Genomic DNA, 23758 nt, shown 5'->3' on the forward strand with positions numbered 1-23758 from the left:
TTCGTTCTAGACTTAACTTTGGCCTTCTTTCGCTTTCCCTCCCTCTCTCTCTGGATCTGTAGATGTACCTACACCAATAATCGTCAGATACAATATCAATGCCTCGAGATTTCCCTTATGTTCCCTACATGGTGGTAGCGTATATCCTATAGCTACCTTGTCAGAGGGTACACATAGCCTAAAGCTCTATCTTACCCAATTTCATATGGAGGCAGAGATGTAGACTCCAAAATAATATGCATTTCAGATTCTTGCGGCTGACATTGTCGCTTATTGCCATGTTTTTTCCATAAATGTAAAATGCGCAACCGTTTTTCCCTTTTCTTTTTTTCCATGGTAGCCTGCAATGTAGTGTACATTTGCTCTAGAACTCTGGGACAAAAAGACCTCCCCACCTCCCTTTTGGCCAAGACATTGTCGTTTTCAGTCACTTGTGCCTATTCTGCGCAATATTTTTATATTTTACTTTTGTCACATGAATTTAAAACGTGATTTCTAATTGTACCATTTTGAATTCCTGGGCCCATACTTTGCAGGAGAAAATGTTCCTGCAGCTCCCTTATTCTTCGCCTAAGCAAAAGGTGCTTGTCGGGCTCCTTAATTTCACCTAAGCACAGGTGTGCTTGGTGGGTCCCGTATTTCACAATGTTATCACCCACGCAATACTTGCAGAGTGGATCCCTTCGAAACACGTTCTCTGTCTCTCTGATTATATCGAAACCCAGGTTCCCACCTCCTCCCCTGCTCCACACACCCCCTTTTTGACCCCCGGTCTCCCACCACTCACAATTCCCAGACCTTTAGCAAAAGCTTAGTGTCTGGCTTACCTTTAATTTCATGCGCACCAGAACTCTGAGGACAGAACACCAGTGGGAGGGTATCCCAGAAGCAAAGGTTGCCACAGGGAGATGCAGGACTCCAAGCCTCCTAACTGGCTCGCCAAATATGTCCTGGAATATTAAAGAAAAACACAACAATATGAAACAGAGTCCCGTGCTTCAAAGGAAGTTAAGTTGGTCCCGCATTTCGGGCGGGCGGATTTGCCTAACCGTGTGGTTAACACAAATGACTTAAGGAACATAGGTTTTAGCAGTTAATTTATACACATTCGCAGGCTGGTCAGCAGATCTTCTACAGGTAGGCGCACATACGCAGAAATGGTTTACAATAGTTTATAATAGCTCAGGATTACCAGAACGATCGTTGGTCAACTTCTCAGTTTGCTTGGCCTCGTCAGGAAGGACCCTCCATGAATTAGTTACTTTACACAAATACGGCTGTGTTGACGAGGCCCAGACCTTGTGTTCCTGTCCCCAACCCACAAACAGTACATCACCTGATTCTTCACATCAAATGGATGCCAACACAGAGCAGATGCTAGGTGAATCAAAATGGCACCCAACAACATCACAATATTTTAAAAGCTAGTCATCTTTCATTTGTATTTCTCCCTTAATTGTGAGCCTGTGACCTGCATGCAGGCCGATGATCTACCTACGACCTGGCAGTGAGGCTATCCCTTGCCCATACGTTTGTAACTCGTGGGCAAGTCTGTGGTCTTCACGCGGATCTTTGTCCTGCCTGCGGCCGCCTTGTGGTCAGGGGAGGACTGGGAACCAAAAGAGGGAGTAGACATTTTTTGCAAAGGTGGCCCTGTATTACACTGTGCGAGCGATGCGTGACTGGGAGAGAGGGTAAGAGGAGCAGAACAGTACGTTACCACACAAACTAGGCATATGGGGGAGAGGCCCACTGGGAAATCTCCAGAGTTCGCAGACCAGGCCTCCACTGTATGTGGTATGTTTTTATCCTGCCCTTTTGCCAGTGGAATATTGATCAGCCTCTGACCTCTCTGCGGCTCTGTACTGCTTGCCATATATAGATGCCCGTCTGCTTCTGAGCAACCACTGAGCCACAGACTCCATTAAACTTCCGTTGACATGTGAACATTACCTGCGTGTGATTTTTATCTCACTATAAAACAGGTGTGTGAAATGGCTGCCATATATCGATCTGTCCCCCTTATGCGCTATCCTGAAGCTGCCTCTATGTCTGGGCCTTGCCAGTGAACTCTCTGTGAACTTGTTACTGAACCTGTCCTTTGCTTCTGACTCTATCTCGGCTGTTACTCGTTTCGTTTCTCACCTGGTGAATTTCTGATGTGTGATCTGTCGGGGAGTGACTCTTGCACGCCCGAACCTCTAGCGCGCCCATGAACTTCTGGCCTTGCTGTGAACACCTGTGCTGACTGTAGCCTGACTGCAATCCTTTGGGCTACCTAAGAAATTCCTAAAAGACTGTAACATGTTTGAGCTGGTGCCCTGCCTGTGAGCATCCGATCTGCCTTTGAGCCCATTGTTTGCCACTTAAGCGCCTTTGAGCCGGATACTTTCCCGTAACATGGCTTCTCTCTTTGTTCCAGGAACCCAGCAGCCGCAACCTGGTCACCCTGAAGGTGGATCCGCAAGGATTCTTCATGTACTGGACTGGGCCGAATATGGTAAGATGTGCTAGTTACACCTACATTTCCCAGAAATTGATCTGCACAGTGATTAGAGCATGTTGCCTTTAGGACTAAGTGAACTATTTATTTATTTATGACATTTATTATACGCCCAAACCCGGAGGTATCACGGCGTAGGTTACAGCAGGCTTAAATATCTGGTAACGGGGAGGAACAATGTGACAGAACAATAAAATACATAATATTACATACAATATATACAAAGGAGTGCTAGTTTTCTGATAATACTGTGGCTTTACAGAGTATTCCAGTTTATACATTTTTTTGGACGCGGATACAGAGAATGGGTGAGATCATGGCGATATGTGGGGTGGTATAGAAGGTACAAAAGCTGCCACCTCTAGCACTCGGTCGGGGGTTTGAAAAGAGATAGACCATGTTACCTCTCTCGGTGTATGTATAGCGATTTCAATAGCATAAACACAGCTATTAAATGAGGGGACTGAATGGAGTTGATTAGAGAGGGATATTTAGCCAGCGGCACTGCCTTGAGTGGGATGAGAAATCTAGGGGTTGGGGCTGCCTACGGTTGAATTGTAATATAAATCATTGGTACACTTTACTGCCATTTCATTTCCCCACCCGAATCTGGCATTACTCGGCTGATAAGACAGTACAGTGATTCGCTGTCTATTAGTCCAAATGTGTCCATATGATTGAACTTTGTCACAGTTACTCAATGTGGCTTGGCGTTCATCCCCCATTCCAGGGGCTGGAACGGGGGATAACGGCTCGCTCAGGTCGATAATGAGGGATCCGGACCATTGCCAAAACAATGTACAATGAAAAGATATACACATTTAGATACAAAGCATCCAGACCAAAAAGAAAAACAATTGGGAGCTTAAAAAAAAGTTTTTCCTTTCTACAATGGGACGCCGTGTGGCATTCCCGTTGTAGGAAGAAAAATCCTTTTCCAAGATGGCTGCCATGCAATGGGAAGGCGGGGCTCTGTAAGGAGCTCTTCTTCCCTTTCCATGGCGGCCAGCGGGAGGTGAGGGCAAGGAGCGCGGATGCAGTGGCGGGTGCCGCTAAAAAAAAGGTAAGTAGGAGGTTGGAGGGAGGAATAGTTACATAGGGTGGTGGGAAGATGGCGGGGGGCATCGGCCACCAGGCGGCTTGGAACGTGGGCTTGTACCAGCAGTACAAGCTTGCGTTCCTAGCCATCTGATTGGCTGCCTCCCCGCCCGGGTCCTAATGCTCATTAAGCATATCCGAGCCAGGCTGACGCACACACAGTGTATCGGGCTGCGCGCCCAGCACCTTAACCACCCAATGACTATTGAAACCCATTTCTTTTGTTATCCTTTTATCAGCAGCGGCAAACACTTGCTTTTGTGTCGATAGACAAATATTCTTAGAATTATGCATAGCAAATAGTTTGAATTTGGTGACAAAGAATCTCTATGCCCAAATGACCCTATTATACAACTTCTTTTAGTGCATGTCTTACATTGCTGGAAGTTTAGTGGTGTGAAACAAGAGTTGGCAGGCTTACATTGTTTTACATTCTGGAAATTTCCATTCAGGATGTGGAAAACCATGATATTCTTTTGGCTTAACATGTTTATGTAAGGATTTATATAGTGGGTTGCTTTACTATGCAATCTGTATATTTTGCAAATAAATGCTATAGGACAGTAAATTGGCCTTGATATCCAAAACATAAATCGTTGTACCAAAGCTTGGCAGGTATGTACCAAGTTGGTTCAAATCCCTGCTTCATGGTTACACCAAAGTGTGTGATACTGGGCAAATAATTTAATTCCACTACGGTTCATCCACAAAAGGTGGAGTCCTTGGAAGCTACTAAGCTCACACTCCAAGAAAAAGACCCCTATATAATGGGGTAATTAGTCTTGTATAGCACAACTTCTGCAATTTTGAAAGTTTCTTGAAGCTTCAGGGTCTGCAAAAGGTGGCACAGTGGACTAATGTAGAAGCCGGGGGAGCAGGGCTAGGTTGGTTTGCTAGGATGTGTGCAGGTTGGAAAAGACAGCTCTTTGCAATGTGAAGTTTTAGATATTGTGTGAGATGTCTGAGGGCCCTCCAGGTTGTTGACATAAATTGTTTGAGCGGTTGTCTATGGTGTCTGCCAGAGTGGTGTTTACGAAGTGTGGAAAGTTGCATTGGTGTATCTGTGGTGGATTAGTGTAGCGCAGGGGGCAAACCTTCAAGTAGAAAACTACTAGCCAGCCATAAAAAGTCACTTGCCTTCTCTGTTCTATACATACACACAGAATATAATTTCTTATTCGCCAAGACTCAAATATACCTAGCCAATGGCTAGCAGCAAGTGCAGATTTTGAGCCCTGATGTAACGAAATTCAGTGCAGACCCAAGCCTCTGGGTGGTGTACGTTCCCTTGAGTAACTGGTGTTGTTTCGGTGGAGTTGTTTGTTGAGATGTGCTGTCGGTTAGGGTGGAAAGTAGAATGACTGAACCAATGCAACACGAGGGGGGGGCATCATCAATCTGGAAACAACCCCAGGGTGATAATTACAATCCAGAGATAAGCAAGGGCTTTAACGTAGCCCCAGGGGCATTACTAGACTGTAATGCCCCCTCTGCCCCCTCTGAGGGTTATTTTGCTATTAGTACCCTGCCATGTCATACTGGGGTACTAATAGCATTTTTTCTCGAGCTGAGAAACGGCATTGAGAACGTTTCTCAAATAAAGAAAAAAAAGCTAAGTAAATGGCTGCCAGGGACATGTAGTCCCTTCTCCCTTTCCACGACGGCCAGAAAGGGAAAATAACTCCTGGACTCAGTGCTCCGAACGGAGTGCTGCAGGTGAGTTATTCCCGGCCTGATAACGATCCGGCAATGGCCAATCAGATTGTTTTTAACAATCTGATTTTCCCTCGCTGGGTACTAATTTGAAGTGGGTATTGTTACCATACTGCAATTAGTGTCGAATGTATATGCACACCATGCAAGCGTGGGAATTTGGGGCTTTCAAAGTGCACTTTAGGTCTCGGCAGCACACATAAAAAGGAAGCATTTTGCTTCTGTTTTCGCCGCCGACTCACCAGTGAGCCAAGGACCAAAAGTGTTACGGACCAAAGGAGCATCTCACAGTGGACCAGGTGTGTTGGATGATTCGACGAAAACTCTACTCCACTCCTGGGCTTTGATTTTTACCTTTTTTGTTTAATTTCATTCGATTTTATTCAATCTAACTGCAGCCAAATGTTTACTAGCAACTACAAAGTGTATTGAATTTAAAATACGGGCGTGGGCTTGGACAAAGTATTGTATTTCTGTTTTTAGTGTTATTTATACATAGAATTATATATTTGAGAGAAAAGAATGCAGTTTTAATATGCAATAATTATAGCTTCGCCTCTGATTGCTGGATCGACTTCCTGTGCTATGCATAGAAGAAAATGTCATTTTGACCTACTGACACGATCTAGAGCCATGACGAAATGACTATTGCTCTGCAAGAGTACAGGGGGAAGAGATGGCTAAACTGTCTACCCAGCCGAATCTACTACTAAATCAGCAGAGATCCCAATCATAAAGGAGACATGGGCACAGTTTGACGGGTATACCTCCTTTGGCAACGCGTCCCGAGAACAGGCTATACTTTTCAAGAGATGTCTCGGGAGGATAAATCGGGGGGAACGTGTTCGCGTTGGAAGCAAGGCGACACGGAGCAACACAGGTTCGATCCCCGGGTCCGCGCTTAGAAACCTCTGTGTAGTAAGCGGGTTATAAAGAACCCATCATGTCATGTGTGAGCCGCTACAGAACCAATCTAAACAATAATATTATTGTGGTGGCAAAATTAAAGGATGTCTAATCAAGTTTCTGTAAAAATAGAATTTTTAATTTAAAACAAACTATTAAAAACACCTACTGGTCCGCCATTAAGGCTAAATGTAGAGAAAGCAGACTTTAAAATAAAAAGTGAATTGCTGTGGTTTATAGACAGCAGTACTCGGGCAAAGAATTTAGTATGAAAATGTAATTTAATGAATGTCTTTTAAACGTTAAAGAAGGGGACTTAAGTCACTGGGGTCATTTAAGGTGGAACCAGTGGACAGAGCCACTTGAAATACCTTTCAGTTCTTGTCTTTCAGTTTTTTTGGGCTCCATGCTGGTCTTTCGGTGCAGAGCTGGGGTAGAGTCGCATAGTGGTGGTTTGGTGAGATCCAAAGACTCGGTGCAGTTCAGCAGCGGTGATGGCTTGCAGGTTGAAGACACTGGGGAAATGGCGGTGATGTTGGGTCATCAGTGCTGGAACACTATGCAGTCTCAGCATGGAGAACCAGAGACTTGGCTTTTGGCGGCGAGTGAGCTCAACTGGCAACACAACATTGTGATACTGCAATGGCGAAGGCTTGGAGTTCAAAGAAGCTGGTAACCAGGCATTACTATTGGGTTGGAGACTCTAGCTGACGCAGTGGGTCTCTGATGTGGAGACTGCAGCGCTTTGACGTCGAGCAAAACCTGGAGGTGAGGAGGCAGTTGAGCATTGAGGTTGAGATGACTCTGGCGGTTACCTTGCAGCAGTCTGGATGGCAATGAGGCACTTCTGAGATGCAGGGAGAGCCATGGGTCACTTCCTTGCTGCTGTGGTTGATGCCAGACCCAGACTTCTGCCCTTATCAACCAGGAAAGTTTGTAAAGAGAATGTGCAAGTTTCTCTCGCCGCTAGTGAGTAGGGTCTTTGGTACCCATGTCTCAATTGCAGTGGACCTTGTCCAGCCAGCTGGTCACCCCAAACAGGCACTTGGGATGTTCAGGGAGCAGACCTTGCCTCTTCCTTGGATATCTGTCTTCACTTCTTTGGCAGAGGACCTTAGAGCGGGCTGCTCCGCCAATAGAGCTCAGGTGAGTCTGTCTTCAAGAGTGTCCCAAGATTTATCACCTAGATGGAGGCCCCTTATAAAAGCAACTTTGGACAATGGAGTACTCCACAACAAGCCTGTAAAATCAGCCAGGGTTGAACCCCTGATGTCATACTCGGAGTGCCTTGTCCCCATTAAATGGGGGAGGGGGACACAGGCATTTTAGGAGCCCTAGCAAAATCATAGATTGTGAGAACCTCGCTATGGACTGGGTTATTCTTACTCTGCACACTTCCCCTGTCTGCTGATAAACTGGAGTCCTTTTGATGTAGGCACTCTGCTGTAAGGTGGCTGTTGAAGTTACAAGGCTGTCTCTGAAGTACTGGTTCCCAGGTGACCCCATAGGGGAGAATTCCTGTTCATTGGGAGAAGGTGACAAACCTTAAGGGGGGGTGGGCCCAAAACGGGGTTGTTTTGGGTACACCCAGCCCAGACACTGCCCACCAGGCCCTGTTCTGATCGAGTGATTATACAACAAGCTGAAAATAAGGTACCATCAAATGCTTGTGGCTGCATAACTCTGTGATCTTAATAGCCAACGTGTCAAAACTAGACGTGGCTTATTTTTAACTGCTGCCATCAGACTTCGGTAGTAAACAATTATCATGTTTCGAATCGGAGGTGTGCATACAGTTAAAGACATGCCTGTTGGCTGTAACGTTGGGGTCCAGCCCCTGTGGTCATGAAAGCATGTCTGACCTTTGACCCTGCCCTGCTGCTACTGCAGTGCAGCTGTTGGGGATGTCGGAAGATGGTCGATGCAAGGTACACGTGTGCATTCTGTTTTTGGGCATAGAGCATTATGAAAGTGGGATTTCATTAGCAGATCCGTACTTTCAGAAACAGAATTACCAGCATCAATTTATTTTACTATTAAAATAAATTTAAAAAAACGAATGCTATATCACCCTTGCAGATGCCATCCCATCGCAAGTGCCCTGTGCAGTTCAGATTTTAAGCATGTTTGAAATTGTGTGTTTTAGTGTAAATGATGACGCCAAGATAACACCAAAAAGCATGTTCTCGAGAGGTGTGTGTCAAATAGCATCTCGTTTGGATTGCATGCTCGTTTGGAGTCCAGATTTAAATGTATTAATGTATTATTTGGATATTTCTGCCCCCGATGGATCTAGTGCTATTGCTTTATTCTTCCGGGCATTATCTAGTCAAGCTCCAATGCAACAAGTGCCAATAAAGATTGCAAGCCCCGCCCCGCCCCGTCCTGCCTTAACCCCCTCTACATTCCTACCTGCCTTAACCTTCTTCCATCCCTCGCCCATCCCACGTTCTCCTTTTTGGATGCAGCCAGAGTACCGCTATTTATTTTTCACTTCCAACACTGCACTAATGCCACAAAAATATATATTTGGGGCATGGCCAAAAGAACGGTGTGCCTGTCAACACAAGTAGCATCCTTTATTATGCATGTGGGACTACTAGGGCACAGGGTGTCTTTCTGTGCCCATTTATGTTTGCACAAGCATATTGAGCTTGAGTGCCCGAAAAAGCATTCAACCCTGCAACACGTCACTGCTAGTAAAAATACAACTCTCCCTCGTTCACCCACAGTTTGTTACTCCTTTAGCGACCTGGCTACCATAGAAACGTTCCAGACTCCCTTAACGTCTACTCATCAACCATTCTGATACCCCACCTGTCCCTCGCCATATTAGGAGACTTCAACATCTGGTTTGATGTTTCCTCCAACCCCATGGCCCGTCCACTCATCGATTACATGACCCAAAATGATGTCACACACCAGGCACATTGCAGGACACACCCTTGACGCTTTATTCAGCTCTATCGATTTGATCTCCACCCTACTTCTGTGACCTCTAATTTAGACTGATCACTGCGGCATCTTCTTCTCTTGACTGACTCCCCCCCCCCTGGTCTCACCAGCCCCACCTCTCCCTCCCAAGTGCCTCTCTGGAATAAGGTCATTATAAATCCCGACCTGGCTGATTCCCTTCTATGCTCTGTAAGGGTGTGGAAGGAGATCGACAAACAGCTGGCATTGTTGTGGTTATAGACTTTTATTTGGGTTAAAATAAAAGAGGAAAAACCCTAACTGTCCCCTACACTAAGAGGAGTTTCCCTGCCTTGACTAAATGCAAATGACGTGGTCAGAATGTCCGACTAAAACAAATAGTCCACCGTTCTGTGTCTAAACCTATTTCCGTCACTTACACTCCTAAGTAACTAAGGAAAAATGAGTATGATCTTAGTCCAGAAGAGTGACTCCCTTCTTCTGGACTGAGGCTTTGTGTTCACCTCCTGGTGTTGAGATATGTGCTCCAGATTGCATACAACAATCTGGTCTAACAGTTCTCTTGGAGGATTTCTCTGTCCATGGCAGGCACAGAAGTGAAAGTCTCTTGAAATTAGTTATTCTGTTCACAATACCGGGGCAGGTGGGGTGGCTCCCTCCCGTCTTCTTGGACTCAGTGACAACTCAACAAGGGATGGGGCAATATCTCCCTTCCCCTGACCTTTGTCAGACCTTCTTAGGATGCCAGAGGAAATTACTTCCTTACCGCTGGCTCCTTTGCAGCTTCTCGTGTCCCCAGGGTGAATGACTCCCTTCCCCTGGTTGGCTTCCAGCTTCTCTGCTATTTGTAAAGTAGACTTGGTTCACTATCCTTCCAGGTACTAGGATTGTTCATATTAGGGCTTCTTCAGTTATTATAGCAGACCTGGTTCACTATCCTGCCTGGCACGGCTATGGCTTATATAGTGGTTGTAATAACCTCTCTGTATTTAGGGTTCCCAGACACTTGTTCCATCTGTAATTATTTCTTCATACTCTTTCTTGTATGTAGGGTCCCAGACCCCTACTTCATATGTAGTTGCTCCTTTTGAAGTCTCTCTCACAGCCTTTCCTCCCAGACCTGAACTCCAGGGTGCTTTTACACTTATTAAGGGGTTCCCAGACCTGTCCTACGTTCCCACCAGCTAGCTCTGGCAAGCCCCTACCCTTCAGGGAGCTTCCATTCGTGCTCTGGCCGGCTCCAGGAGTTGGGTCTCGTCCACCATGTGCTCTCTGTGTCATTTGCTCCAGCCACGCTGTCTCCGTAGCTCTGCTACTGTGCTTTGCCACTGTGTGTGGCGTGGCCCCTTCTCAGGCAGACCTCTGTGGTCTGCTTCCAGCAGGGCGAAGGGTCCGTCTTCCTTCTGCCCTCTTTGAATGCTTCAGGTTCTCGCTTCGCGTCTCGGGGCCTCTGGGTGTGCTTCTCCGCTCTGCCTACCTGCTTGTGGCTCCTCCGGGGAGGGCTGAACACTCTTCAGTCCTTCTTCCCTCTTTATCTACCGGCAGCTTACTGATTGTCCATATTGACTAGACTGCTGGAGTTGGTTCCGCGGAACGCTCTCCGTTACTCTGCGCCTTTTCTTCTTCCCAGTACCAGTGTTATTCTTCTCAACTGGGTTGCTTGGAATCATCTTCGTCTCAGTACTTTTGCAGGATTCATCCAGCAAGTGCCTACTCTTCCTCATCTCAGTACTTTGAAAGATGTTTGGATGCTGTACCTTACATAGGTACATGGAAGAGTGTGGAATCATGTTACCCTGTATAGGGTAGGAAGATGAGGTAGATTGTGGTGTATTTGGGGTATGCCCCGTTCTTCCCCGATAATCGTCCTCAGTCCCACAGGGTTTTCCCTCCCATGAGATCCATCTGCTGAGTACCACCCACAGGGGACTATCGGATAGCAGCCTCACCTCTCTGACCTCATGGGAAGTGGCTCCCCCTAATGAAGCAGGAACGATATCCTGGGATTTGTCACAGCTCCCTCACACTCCATGAAGGACCTCCCTCTTTTGCCTTTTCTACCATTGGCTCTCCAATGCCCTCGTCCCTCTTACACTGACTAGGTCCGCCTCCCAGGTATCAGGCCATAATCCCAACATCTGAAAACAGTGGAGCATCACCTGGAGCGCTCTTGGAGGGCCAACCCCTCTCCTCAAAACAGAACCACTTATGCCAGACAAACCAGAGCCTATAGGATTCGAATTAGGAAAGCCAAAAGGTCCTTCTATGGAACCCGTATATTCAACTCCCGTAAACCTAGCAGGGAACTCCACAGGATCATCGCAGAATTCAAGATACTCAATCCCACACTTCCAAACACTCTGCGATACCCTGTCAGACCACTTCCCCCAACTCACCCCCTGGCCACCCTACCGAGTAGCCCTGCCCGCAGTGTCCGTCTCTGAAACCTGGGATGTACCTAGGACTCTGACCCATCACTCTCTCATCACTTCAGCACTGTCCAGAACTTGTCATTTCCACCTACGCATCCTCAGGCAAATCTTTCCTTATCCCTCCAACGATCCCATAGTCGCATCAATCCTCGCTATCATCTTTCCGCTTAGACTACACGAACTCCCTCTATCCGGCCTCTCCCGCGGGTCGGCTCTGAAAACTCCAGCAAATCCAAAATTCTGCAGCTAGACTCCTCCTTGCCCTCTTCCCCAGAGAACACATTACTCCTGCACTTAGAGTACTACACTGGCTTCCTATCAGCCGACAAGGGACTTTTAAAACCATGTGCATCACACACACACCGCACCCTCCACAAGACAGGCCCAGAATTCCTCCAAGACATGCTTACACACTACCAACCCACCAGAAACCTTCGATCTGGCTCTGTACTCCTTGTGATTTCCCCCCCCCCCTCCATTCAACTCCACCAGAGTTGGAGGATCCTCCTTCTCCGTCCAAGCTCTCACCCTCTGGAACACCCACCTCAATGAGGAGTACATCACCTTCAGAAAGGCCCTCATAACCTGGTTATTCCCTCCAGCAACTTGAATATCTTCCCTTTCTCACACTTACCTCCCGCCATCAAGGCCTTTTCACAGTATGTGCCTCTATAGTATATTCTACAGAGCCATGTAAAGTACAATTCTCGGATCAGACTGGATGACTCGGATCACTTAGCCACACCAAAGGCAAAGTTTGTACTGAGCCAAAAGGAGCATAGTCCAGCACCACTTTGGTGGACACCAGCCGCAGGCACGGCCTCCCTCTCGCACTTATTTGCTTCCATACACCAGACATGATACAATGCCTGTGCCATCAGAATGCAGCTATCACCTACGATAAGAATTCGTTCTAGCTGTACAAATAACGAGTCTCTGGCACTCTCCTGGCCACCTCCCAGCACCTATCCACAAACCGAACATCATGGGTAGCTTACGGGGGCACGGCCACCCCACCAACTCCTTATTTTGGCCTGATGAACACGCGCTTTATACATTACAAACTACTACTACTCCAGAGGGACAGAAGCCAGTGCAGTAGTGTTGACTTTTTTTTTCTTTTGTCCCCTGAAGTCTTGTGTTCTATTCCCGCTGTCAGACCTCGCTAAAAGAAATCACTTTTCTGTTTCCAATATTCTCTTCCCAGTACCCTAACAGGTATCTCAAGCTTGCTCCATCACAGACAATAAATAGCACCTGCAGGGGCGGCTGAAGATGTTTTTGGGCTGGTGGGAGCCCGTTTCAAAATGTTTTGGGGCACCCTTGCCAACAGCTGGGAAAAGCAGACTCGGGCGCCCTTTGGGTGCATAATTATAATGTAGAGATGAAGGAATGGAGGATGGGGTGAGTAGCTGAAAATTATCACAGGACAGTTTCATTATTCTCTGGACAGAACGAAGAAAGGCAGCCATCGGGTGGGATGTGGGGAGAGAGCTGAACCAATTAATGCACACAGAAATGTTATTGGGGTTTCTTAGTCAATAATGTGCTAATTTAGTCAAAACGGGAGTAAAAAGGCAACAAGGTGAGCAGAACGCTGCTGGGTACAGCAAGATCAGACAGAGGTGACTGCTTCAATGGCCGCCAGTAACATGCATATGTAATGTACTGAATTAAAGAAGCACTTTGCTTTGTGATAAGACTGCCAACACGGGGACAGCAGCTCGGGGCCTCCTTGATGCTGGAGGCCCATTTAAACTAAGTGTTGAAAGGCCCCAACACTATGCCTGACAACCTCGACATTTGGGCCAAAGATCAAGAGGGTCTTAAATTGGCAGCACTGGTGGGGAACACAGCAAGGGAAGCTTAAACTAAGAGAAATATATGCATGCTTGTTTAAACCTATGCCAGTTCAACCATGTTGTAATTAAAATGTTTAACTTATGAAAAATATCATGTATTTAAAAACTACACAAAAAACAAAATTAAATGTACTAATTCAGTCTATAGCCTTTTTTTTACTTCACTACCAAAACTCTGAAACATGTGTTGCTACAACCACCATGTGCTAATTGCCTTATGAACCGTGCAAGGGGTCATTATTGTTTTGTATAATGCCTCTTACAATCCCTATGGCTCACTTGGTGGTGGCTCACCACATGATAATGACCCCTCCCTCAGTCTATAACTTCTATAGAACTGTCAAGTCTTGTGGGCTGCCCTATTAACAGTACTTTCCCTGTATTCCTCTGGTTGCTGACGCAGCAGCTTATTCCAATCCAATGCCACGCTGGGTTCGGCCTTCCTGTACGCTGGTGTGGCGATTTACTTTGCAGCTATAACAAATAAACCAATAAATACAACTCTACATCTCTATTTTAACACAATTAGTTTGGCAGACCCTTTTCGACCCCGCTGTCCGTGCCCATTCTCTCCCACATTTCTCCCATTCCCCATCTCTCCTCCCTCTTTCTCCTTTCACTTCATCACACCCTATGCCACATGGGTATCCCCTCTTCTCCTTGACCACTCGAGCGGGCTGGTTTAACTGGATTTCATCTTCAAATGAAAAAATCCTGATAGTGTTCTGTCCAACGCTGTAGCGGCCCTGCATCGCCCCCCGCCCCAACCTTCTCCTGCATAACAATTGTTATAATGTTCCTGCACCTCGGGGAGTCTCCTGCTGTTAAATAACATGTACAATGTGTGCAAACGGATCTAAAGCCAATACTGAAATGCAGGCCCATTTCTAGGGGAGGGAAAACTGGGCAGTGGCCTAGGGCACAGTTTGGGGAAGGGGCGCTGCAGGGAAACTGTTCAGATGTATTACCTGGAAGAGCAGGTACCCTTTGCACGTTGACAGTCAACAGGTAGCATTAACAGGCAACAGCAACACAGTGACAGAGACAAAGGAGAGAAGCATTCCCTGCCCATATCAATATACCTACCACCAGTGAAACAGACAAAAGCTTAATTCTTTGCTCAAAGTTTTTTTAAGAAGACTCACGCCTCCCAAACATTAGCAGCTCTTTGTGACACTAAACATCCTTAAACTGCCCAACAACCTTGTGATAACTGCTACATGGTGGCACTGCCTATATAGGGAGGTTTCAGGGAGGACTAAAAATATCTTTTGTTGGTCAGAGCAGTGCTCCAGATAAGATTTGGAAGTGGGAATATTTTACTCCTTATTTTTTAAAGTTGCAGGTAAAATGCATTTCTTTGCACCTAGTTATTCATACACATTAAAAGATACATTTTTACATCTTCTGATCGGCCAGTTATAAGAGTAGTTTCTTCCTGTAGCACCACATGCACTACTGGCCCACACATATCCATGGAGCCGTGTGGGTGAAAGCACAGGCAATGGTCCTTGCAAAGGTCTGTTTCCTATTTTTTGTTGGGAGTATTTTTACTCCCTATTTTTGGGAGGTAGTAAAAGTACCCTCTTTATCTGTAGGACTGGGTCAGAGACTGCCTTCAGGAGTAGGAGGTTGTGGACAAAGGGGCGAGAGACGGAAGTAAATGACCGAAGGAAGGCATAATATGAGCAAGGGGGATTGGCCTGAGTATATGGTCTTGAAGCACGTGAATACGATCAATTTCTAGTATGTGCGTTTTTTTTTATTATTAATGTTGACTCTTGACTATCACTGGGGTTTCTTTTGAAAATCATTATTTTTTGGTATGTTAATCCATTTGAAATTTAAAAAAAATACAACTCCCAGAATGCATTGATTGGTTACATGAAAGTCTGGGACTGGAGAACATGTGATCAGGTGCCATGGAGACACCTTGCCAAACTGTGCTGTATACCAGGATGCAAAATATATGTTTGCGTATGGGGGGGAAAAAACAATATCGGTATCCATTATGTTTGTTCCTGACTTTGTTTCTACTGTAGGCAGCGAGATTACGTGGCCATGTAGTCTCACGTGTTTCCGTTCCAATTGCATGTCAAAGTTATCATCATTTGCTAGGTTTTGCCAGGGTATGTTCACATACAGCATATAGCGGGTATTGCCATCATATATTAAGGTACTGCACAAACTGGCAGCTTTCATCATGAAACAGCAGCAACTCGCACCTTTCACTCAGTATTTCAATAGATTGGCCTTATATTTGAATTATATAATAATAATAATTTGGTGATTTGTATAGTGCTTCCTGTAGATGGAGTGTTTCCAAGCTCTATAATCAATATTACCCACTGATCGTACTCGATTTATCGCTCTCAGAAGGATGAAGGGTTTTGAACTTGTTGCATGGTATGAACCCTTTCCTGAAACAAGGATGCTGCGCATGGGCTATCCATGCGGCATGCAACAATTTGCCAGAAGGTAGCATTACCTGCCTAGGTACCCGCACCATTAGGCATCTATTGTCATCTAATGCCTCGGATTAGTGCATTTTTTTAGAAATTGCCAACCTACACTCAGACACTCCGATTAAGCGAGCAGATTTTGCCAAAAATTTTTAAAAAATTAAATGCTCATGCAATCGGATCATTTGCCAGGTATCATCATTTGTGTACTTGCTTCACCTCATAGCCTACCTACCTCTCTCGTCTTCCCCGATAGTGCTTTGAATTAGCTTCAAGGCACAATACTTAACATGATCTTAAGCCCAACCCCCTTTCCCTTTCCTGCACACCCACGTCCCGTATTGCCTTGGAGCAGCCTCTCCAGATAGTTTTCATCAACTGAAGAGAGCTTCACATGGGCTAATGGTCCTGATTTGCTGTTTATAATGTTGGTGCATACCCTTTTGTTTACTTATAAATGTTAAGTATAAATCAATTAAACTTTATGTAAGATGCAATGATTTAATGATGTTGGTGAGGTACTGCAGTGTGGGGGTAACAGTAGAAGAGCAAATTGGAGGAGTCTGGGGGGGTAATTCTGTTTCGCCCTGGGTGCAACATTGTCTAGAAACTGCCCTGCTGAAACTGTTGTAACTGCAAATGTTGGTGAACATTTTAAAAATGTGTACTCCATAAATGATTAAATTATCCGGGCGGATAGCTCAAGAGGAAATGACTCACTTTGGCAACAGGATGTTACTGTGCAACATGGGTTGTGTCCCGATTCTCCCAAACTCGCTCCTTTGTCCTCCCAAGATCGATACGTTGACTGGTGAATTAAATGCGATATTGACGTTTGAAGCGGCAGCCATGAGATTGTGCAATTGGGAGACCGAGGAAGGCAGTGCTGCTTGACGCATACTGGTGCTTTTCTTCAACATCCTTGTTGGAGCGTTGAGGTAGCTTGTGAAGACTACCGTCTGAGACCCACGGCATTACGTTTCATCCGGCGCGCTTCACCACGAGCAAGGAGGAGTCCAGGACAGGTGTGGGGTGCCGCAGAGTGGAGGAGAGCTCATTTGGCAATTCTTCCTAATCAAGGTATGCCCTATTCCCTGACCACCGTAGCAAATCCAGGAAGTCTCCTATCATCATCTCATTAGCTTGTGGTTTTTAGCTACCTTGCCAAAAGGCCGAAGTGATGAGCGACGGGAGGCGTGGCAGCCCGAGCCTCTAAAAGACTAGCTCTTGCAAAACAAAGCGCCAAGGAGCCTGTAATTTGTACTGTTCCATCTAATGATGCAGACTTGGTTACTTTGGATGACGGTCTGTAAGAGAGGTCTGTTAACAAGGGCATGGCTTTGTCAACCAAGGTTTTGGAGCCCTCGCTTCCATTTGGCCTCGACAAAAATGTGGAATTGTGTCGATGATCTAGAAGCTGTCCGCAAAAAACATTTCTTCTCAATGAGGTTGCTGCGAGCCTTTGACTGATCATACAATTACTGCTTTTTATACTACACAGGTTACTGTTCCGCTAGTTGTAGCGGCTTCGACTCATGTAAATCCTACTCAGCTCTGCTCTGAGCTGACAGAGGAACTTACGGCTTCGCTTCCCTGCTCTAGCCCCGGGCTGCTCGAAGCAGCCGATCTCTGTGCCTCCATTGGTTCATCTCTTGGCACCTGATGGTCAGCTGGTGTTTAGCTCCTGTGCAGACCATTTTTGCTCCAGACCAGCAGGGTCTGACCATCAAGCTACAGATGATACCAGCGTGGTCCCTGAAGTGGCGTTATCGGTCTTTGCATGATCAGTTGCACGAAGGAACCCATTTTATCCTCATGCATACGCCTAATAATTTTAACCATCCACAAACCCAGTCTGCCGGTAATGTCTCCTGTTCGTGACGCACCTCAGCCTGCTACACCCCCCTCCGCCCCCAGTTCTTATTGGCCGATCTGGCCACTGATTTTAATGGCGCACTGAATAGTGGGGATGCCAGTTGCTCTTCAACTGTTTGATGTTTTGGAAAACCTGCTAATGCAATTGTCTGTTCAATGCGCCGATAGCTTTAATACAGTTATTGAGGGAAAGGTGAACAAACGTATTAACATCTCTAGTGATCACACTACCTGCCTATCTGGAATCCATACAAAAGAAACTACTAACCCTAACCACAGAGAACCTCATTATTTGGGAGGGTTGGCTGTTTGGAATGGGGACATGGATGAAGAAGGCCACTGGGATTGGTTGGCAAATTTGGTTAAGCAAAAGAGGACTCAGTATTCCTAGGTCTCCCTTTTTCCTCCTTAGCTGGAACACTCGAGGCCATCTGCACTTATTCGAACCTAACTTTTGGACCATGTTGACAATTTTAACATCCTAGCCCTGCAGGACACTTGGCTTACTTACCCTTTAATTGTTGAAGGTTGGAACATCTTATCCTCACAGGCTACCCAGGGGCATAGGGGCCGTCCTAGAGGTGGTCTGGCTCTGGGAGTTAGGAATCCCCTGGGTTTGGTTGCTATCACTAGTGCATCTTTGAATGTGCTCATTGGCAGAGTGTCAGTTCCCCAGAATTCTAATAACCCCAGAGAAATCGTCATTAACATCTATGATCCCCCCCCCCCCATGTAGGATGTCATGAGGCCACCATTAAAGAAGTGGAAAAAAGAATTTCCAAATTGGTGGGTACGTCTGCTGTCATTATCTGTGGGGACCTTAACTCTAGGGCCCCGCGTGATGCCCGTTGGAGGAAAGAGCTATTGGATTGTTCACCTTACCCCCCTTTTTGGGATAGAGCGGATCAAGTCTGTAAACGGGGATCGCAATGGGCTAACTTGCTTTATCTGGCTGAGTTTAGTATGGCTGATGGAGCCTTTCCCTCTGATTCTCTCCCCCAGGATACTAACTGTTGCAGCATAAATGATGATATCTTTTGTGCCAATCATTCTCAAATGATCACAGACGTGTGTCTTTCAAAGACAGGAAAGTGATCACCTTCCAGTTATTGCTAATCTGTTCCTGTTTTTTAGCCCTGCCTCTACCGGAACATTGCAGGTTAACTCGCAGCTGAACCGGTGGACTTGGATTGATGGCAACATTGGGGTGGCCCTTCCTTGTGCTAGGTCTATTCTTAAGGGTTTTATCTCGGCTTGTTCGCTTCTTGAACCACAACCTTCCCTTGAGACAGATTCTTCCGTTCTTTCTAGCTATGAAAGATGCATTCAAGACATCATGGTAAAAACGTCAGCTAAACATGTGATTTGTTCACGTATAGATATTGGCCCTAAGAAATTACATCGACAGACCTTTGATAAAGATATTTGGGCATAGAAAAGGGTTGTGCGCAAGGAATTAAGCGGATTGGCACATGTTGAACTACATTAGTAAAAAATATGCTACGAAAGCGAAGGCCCTAAAAAGTAGTTACTACAGATAGCATAAGTTTCAAGTACAGTGCGCTCAATGGTGGGACATTCATGTATTTTATACCAACATCACAACTTTGTATTGGAAAAGCATCAACGGTAACAAACCTTTGGTGCGTGATATTAACGGGGTCTCATAACTGGTCTGGAATAGTTATGTTGTAACAACCTTGGGGGTGAAACACTTCAGACAGCAGTTGACACCACTTTTGTTGATTGGCGATTTTCAAAAAGCATAAATATTTACAAGCTTATCATGGCTAGTAAATCATCTACGCCCCCAGCCCTGATAGCATCTATATCAGTTACTTAAGAACTGACCCGGAAATCTGGGCAACTGCACTAAACTGGCTCTTTGATTGGATTAGAGCAACCCAGGTCATTCCATCTTCATGGCGGTACAGCATTATTGTTCCTGTTCACAAAAAAGGGAGCCATATGGACCCTGGCAGTTATCGGCTGTTGGCCATGATGGATGCCCTGGGACCAAGATTTTTGCCAGGGTCCCATTAGAAGAACTAGCAGCTTGGGCTGAGAGTAACAACATTATCCCCTAGAATCAAACAGGGTTTCGGAAGGGCCTCAACGCCACCACCACCACCAATGGCCTGCCTTTAGCGACTATCGTCCATTAGGCTTGGCTAGTCTGTAAAACACCCGTTAATGTGGCTTTCATCGACTTCAGCGCAGCTTTTCATACTGTGGTCGGGGGCAGGCCACAGAGGAAGCTGCGCTCAAACATCCCTCTTGGCCTGCTAAAGATTAATATCTGTCTCCATGAACGGACTAGGGTTAAGGTTCGTCAAGACCAATAAGGCGCACAGACTAGTTGGCTCTCCACCTGGAAGGGTGTTGTTTAATCTTTATTTGTCAGATCTTGGAGAGGCCCTCATTAACCCTTCCATCATTCCACTCAAATTAGGAGATGCCTCCATTCAATGGGTGGGTCATGAAGATGACCTTGTGCTGCTCGACCTTGCTCCTGGTGGGTTGCAATGTTCATTGAGCTGGCTGAAAATATATTCTGAGGCTAATTCGCTCAGAGCAAATATTTCTAAAACAAAAATAATGATTTCTATTCCGACAAACCAGAAGGCTCAACAAATTGGCATATGGATCGGAGCTCAATTGAGGTTGTCTCTGACTATAAATATTTGGGTATCTTCCTGGATTCCAAATTTAGTTGCGCCACACCTCTAGAACGCACCAACGCTAAGCTCTGCCAGATAGCAGGTACAATTGGTTCCTTTGCTCATACGGGTGGGGATATTCCATAGGAGCATTGTATACACTGTACCGAGCTAGACTATTGCCATCGCTCTGTATGGTGCAAACATTTGGGTTTATGGGTTTATTATTGAACTGATAAAATTGGAAGTCTGAGATATTAAAGAGACTCTTTAGACTGCCTCGCTACTCCTTTGTGGAAATGATCTATTTGGAACTGAACATAGTGGCCATTTTTGTTCGCATTCTAACTCTATACTGGAAGCTTGTGAATGCGTAAGAAGCTTCACTGAACAAGCTAATGTATGATGTGTTGCTGATAGTTGCCTGGGGAAAGTTGGGCTCATGGCGGAGAGCTGGCTTAGTTGGGGTTCAGAAAATGTGCTGGCAATGCCACTTAGTCCATATAAGAAAATCATGAAGAAAGTCCTTCAAACGCAGAGTAAGGCCACTAAAAGCAACAGTGCGGAATACATTGAGTGCATTCAGGCACGTGGAGAGTTGCCAAGCTATATTCATAATTTCTTGGGTAATACTCTGGTTTGGATTACCTCAGAATTAAACTCGACGTAGTTGAGTCTTTTGAGGTACTTGCAGCTGGAGACAAACACCCGGGAACTCTAGGTTTTGTCGCCTGAGTGGTGAGTCGCAGCTGGAGACAGTTAAGCATCTTCTGAGCGACAGCGCGTCACTTCTGAAGCTTCGTCGTTTGGCCCTGCGGTCAGCAGCAATGGAGGGGAATAACGCGAGCAAGGACATATGGGATAATCCTCACGAGAGTGGCTGCCACGAGGGTTGCATTGCTCATTTCACCATCTTGTGGAAAAAGATCCGACAGGCTTAGACTGTTTTGGGTTGGTCACGTGTGCTTATGAAGTGACCTATGTCAGTTTGTTAGGGTACTGTCCTTTGTTAAGAACTGTAGATATGTAATAAGGAAGTATTTAGTATTAAAAGTGTGCTTTTATTAAATGTGTAATTCTGTAAATAAATACAATTAAAATAAAATTATTTATTACAGTGCTTCGAAATGCACAGAATCCGGTATGAAGCGCTATACATTGTTATTATGTACTTGATAGGTGTGCTTCTCTAGCAGGACATCCCTAAAACAAGTACGTGCAATGCTTAACCACGCCCACCGTACACCCCCTCACTGTGGCCACATCCGCATGCTCGCCCTTACGCTTTATCCCATCCCCCACTCTAGTGGCAGAGCGAACACAAGCTCCAGAGCGAGCACTGCCATCCTTCAAGCATACAAACATAACAACTTCGAATGATAAACGCCCCGGGAAGCACGCGCTGGCCCCTGGCGTCCAGCTGCGTGACGGCGAGCGAGAGGAGGCAAGAAGTGCGGGCAGGAAGGCGTGGGAGACAGGGAGAGAGGACGAACACGCAAAAGGAGCCAGAGGAGGGGAGCCCAGAAGAAATGCGGTGACGGAGATGAAGAGGGATCAAATGTGAAGGATGCAAAGGAATGGGACGAGGAGAAAAGGGGCAATAATAAAGGGGGGGAGCGGAGAAGAAAGAATCGAGGGCCAAAGATGGGGCTGAGGAACGGTAGGAAGAGAGAAAGGGGAAGGAGTGCAAGAAAGAGGAAATCCGGAAGTGGGGAGGAAGAACAAAACAAAGAGGACGAGCACAGGGAGGGAAGGATGAATGTGAGAGCCAGTGGAGAGTAGAGATGCGAAGCAAGAATGGGAAAGTGGCACATTGATGAGGACCAAGAAAGAGGGTGGGAAAGAATGAGAGCAGGGAGTGAAGGGGGGAGAAGGAGCAGCGCAGGTAGAACACGCAGCTGCACGAGGAAGATTCAGGACGCTGGAAGCGGAGAATAAACAGCAGGGAGAGAACATGAGAGATGGACGTGGAGAGAGAGGGGCGAAAAGGGGGCATTGGGGAGGGTGGTGAGCAGAGCGGCAGGGGTGAAGTGAAGCAACATAGAGTGCTGGGGCAGGCGGAGGGCGAGCGCATGAAAACATGGGTTCAAAAGGGAGGGGTAGAAAAGGAGGGACCAGTAGATGGAGAACTTGCGAGAAAGAGAACAGAAGGGGGGGTGAAAGGGTGACTTTAGCTAGAGGGCCTTTAGTTGTCTCCCTAGCCCTCTTTCTTGTGTTTAGGAATCCCCAATCACTGCCCCTTTTTCTATTTTGTTTAAGAGTTCATTTGGGGTGTGTAGAGGCAGAATTGCCGATCCTGCCCCTTTTTCTGGGGAAGTGCCCCTGTTGCCTGGTTTCTGCAACAGCATTCGGTCCTTTTTATTGAGGGTGCAGGAGGGGAGCCCCAACACGACGTCCTGGCCTTTTCCTGTGTTTGGGAGAGAGGCCCTCCCGCCTGGCCCCCTCCTCCTCTCTGCTCGGGGCGTGCCGATGTCCCTGGCCCCTTTCCCTGTTTATATCCCAGTAGGTGCTGTTTGCAAACATCTATATTTCAGGCCATCTGGAAATCGGCTGCCGGACCTCCGTCTCTGAACTGCACTTTCCCATGGCTTCTCGCATACTCCCCACGCACCCTCAACCCTCGCCCCTCCCCAGACGGAGACCAGAGCCCACTCTACCCATGGGCAATGGGAGTGGAGATTCAAGAAACACAGGGCGCCTCTTCCCGAAGCCCAAAGAAAAGGCATCATTTGCACACGAAGAGGCGTTGACAGCCTGCCGCTTCTTGTTCCTCCCTTTTAGTAGCAAGGGAAAGAGGAAATGGAGAAGAGACGGGGAAAGAGGGCGCAATAGACTGTGAAGAGGCAGGGAGTGAGGCAAGCTGGCTAGGCCAGATAGGTGGGCGAGGAGGGATGACGCCAGGCCTGGGTGTTTTCACTGTGTCTAAGAAGTGTTATTGCACACAGATGACAATTTGCAACACATTTTACAACCACCCCTTTGGGTACCACTAAAACAGTCTATCACAAAAGGTAACGAATTGCCATTTATGACTTTGCGCCACTCTTTCTTTGGTGCCCAAGCCGACTTCTGTCTCCAGGGGTCCGCAGGAACGTCACTTCACAAAAATGCCAGGGGTAGCGGAAGTAACATCACACGACCCTTGACCACTGATGACATCACAGGAAGTGATGTCATTTGACCCCACCCCAAAGCGATATCACGGGAAGCGATGGAACACGACCTTTCACCCCTTGACAAAACAGGAAGTGGCATCACATAGCATTGTTCCTAAGCGCACTACGAAAAATATGGTTACAATATCACTATAATG

At 46.4% G+C, this 23758-nt stretch overlaps 1 protein-coding gene and 1 long non-coding RNA gene across 2 annotated transcripts in view; one reads left to right on the plus strand and one right to left on the minus strand.

The window, feature by feature from the left end:
* LOC138567040 (uncharacterized) overlaps nt 1–21192 on the minus strand; it is a 36093-nt gene extending 14901 nt beyond the window's left edge. The window contains exons 1-2 of the long non-coding RNA XR_011302089.1: nt 21094–21192; nt 828–950 (exon numbers count right to left, since the gene is read on the minus strand). This is a non-coding gene — a long non-coding RNA (uncharacterized lncRNA). The remainder of the gene's footprint in view (nt 1–827; nt 951–21093) is intronic.
* PLCB3 (phospholipase C beta 3) overlaps nt 1–23758 on the plus strand; it is an 869107-nt gene that overhangs the window by 305241 nt on the left and 540108 nt on the right. Inside the window, exon 2 of the mRNA XM_069644864.1 lies at nt 2423–2500. Coding sequence (XP_069500965.1) covers nt 2423–2500 — 78 coding nt within the window. The remainder of the gene's footprint in view (nt 1–2422; nt 2501–23758) is intronic.

This window comes from Ambystoma mexicanum, chromosome 2p (genome assembly GCF_040938575.1).
Source record: "Ambystoma mexicanum isolate Mex_15411 chromosome 2p, UKY_AmexF1_1, whole genome shotgun sequence".
Classification (NCBI taxonomy): domain Eukaryota; kingdom Metazoa; phylum Chordata; class Amphibia; order Caudata; family Ambystomatidae; genus Ambystoma; species Ambystoma mexicanum.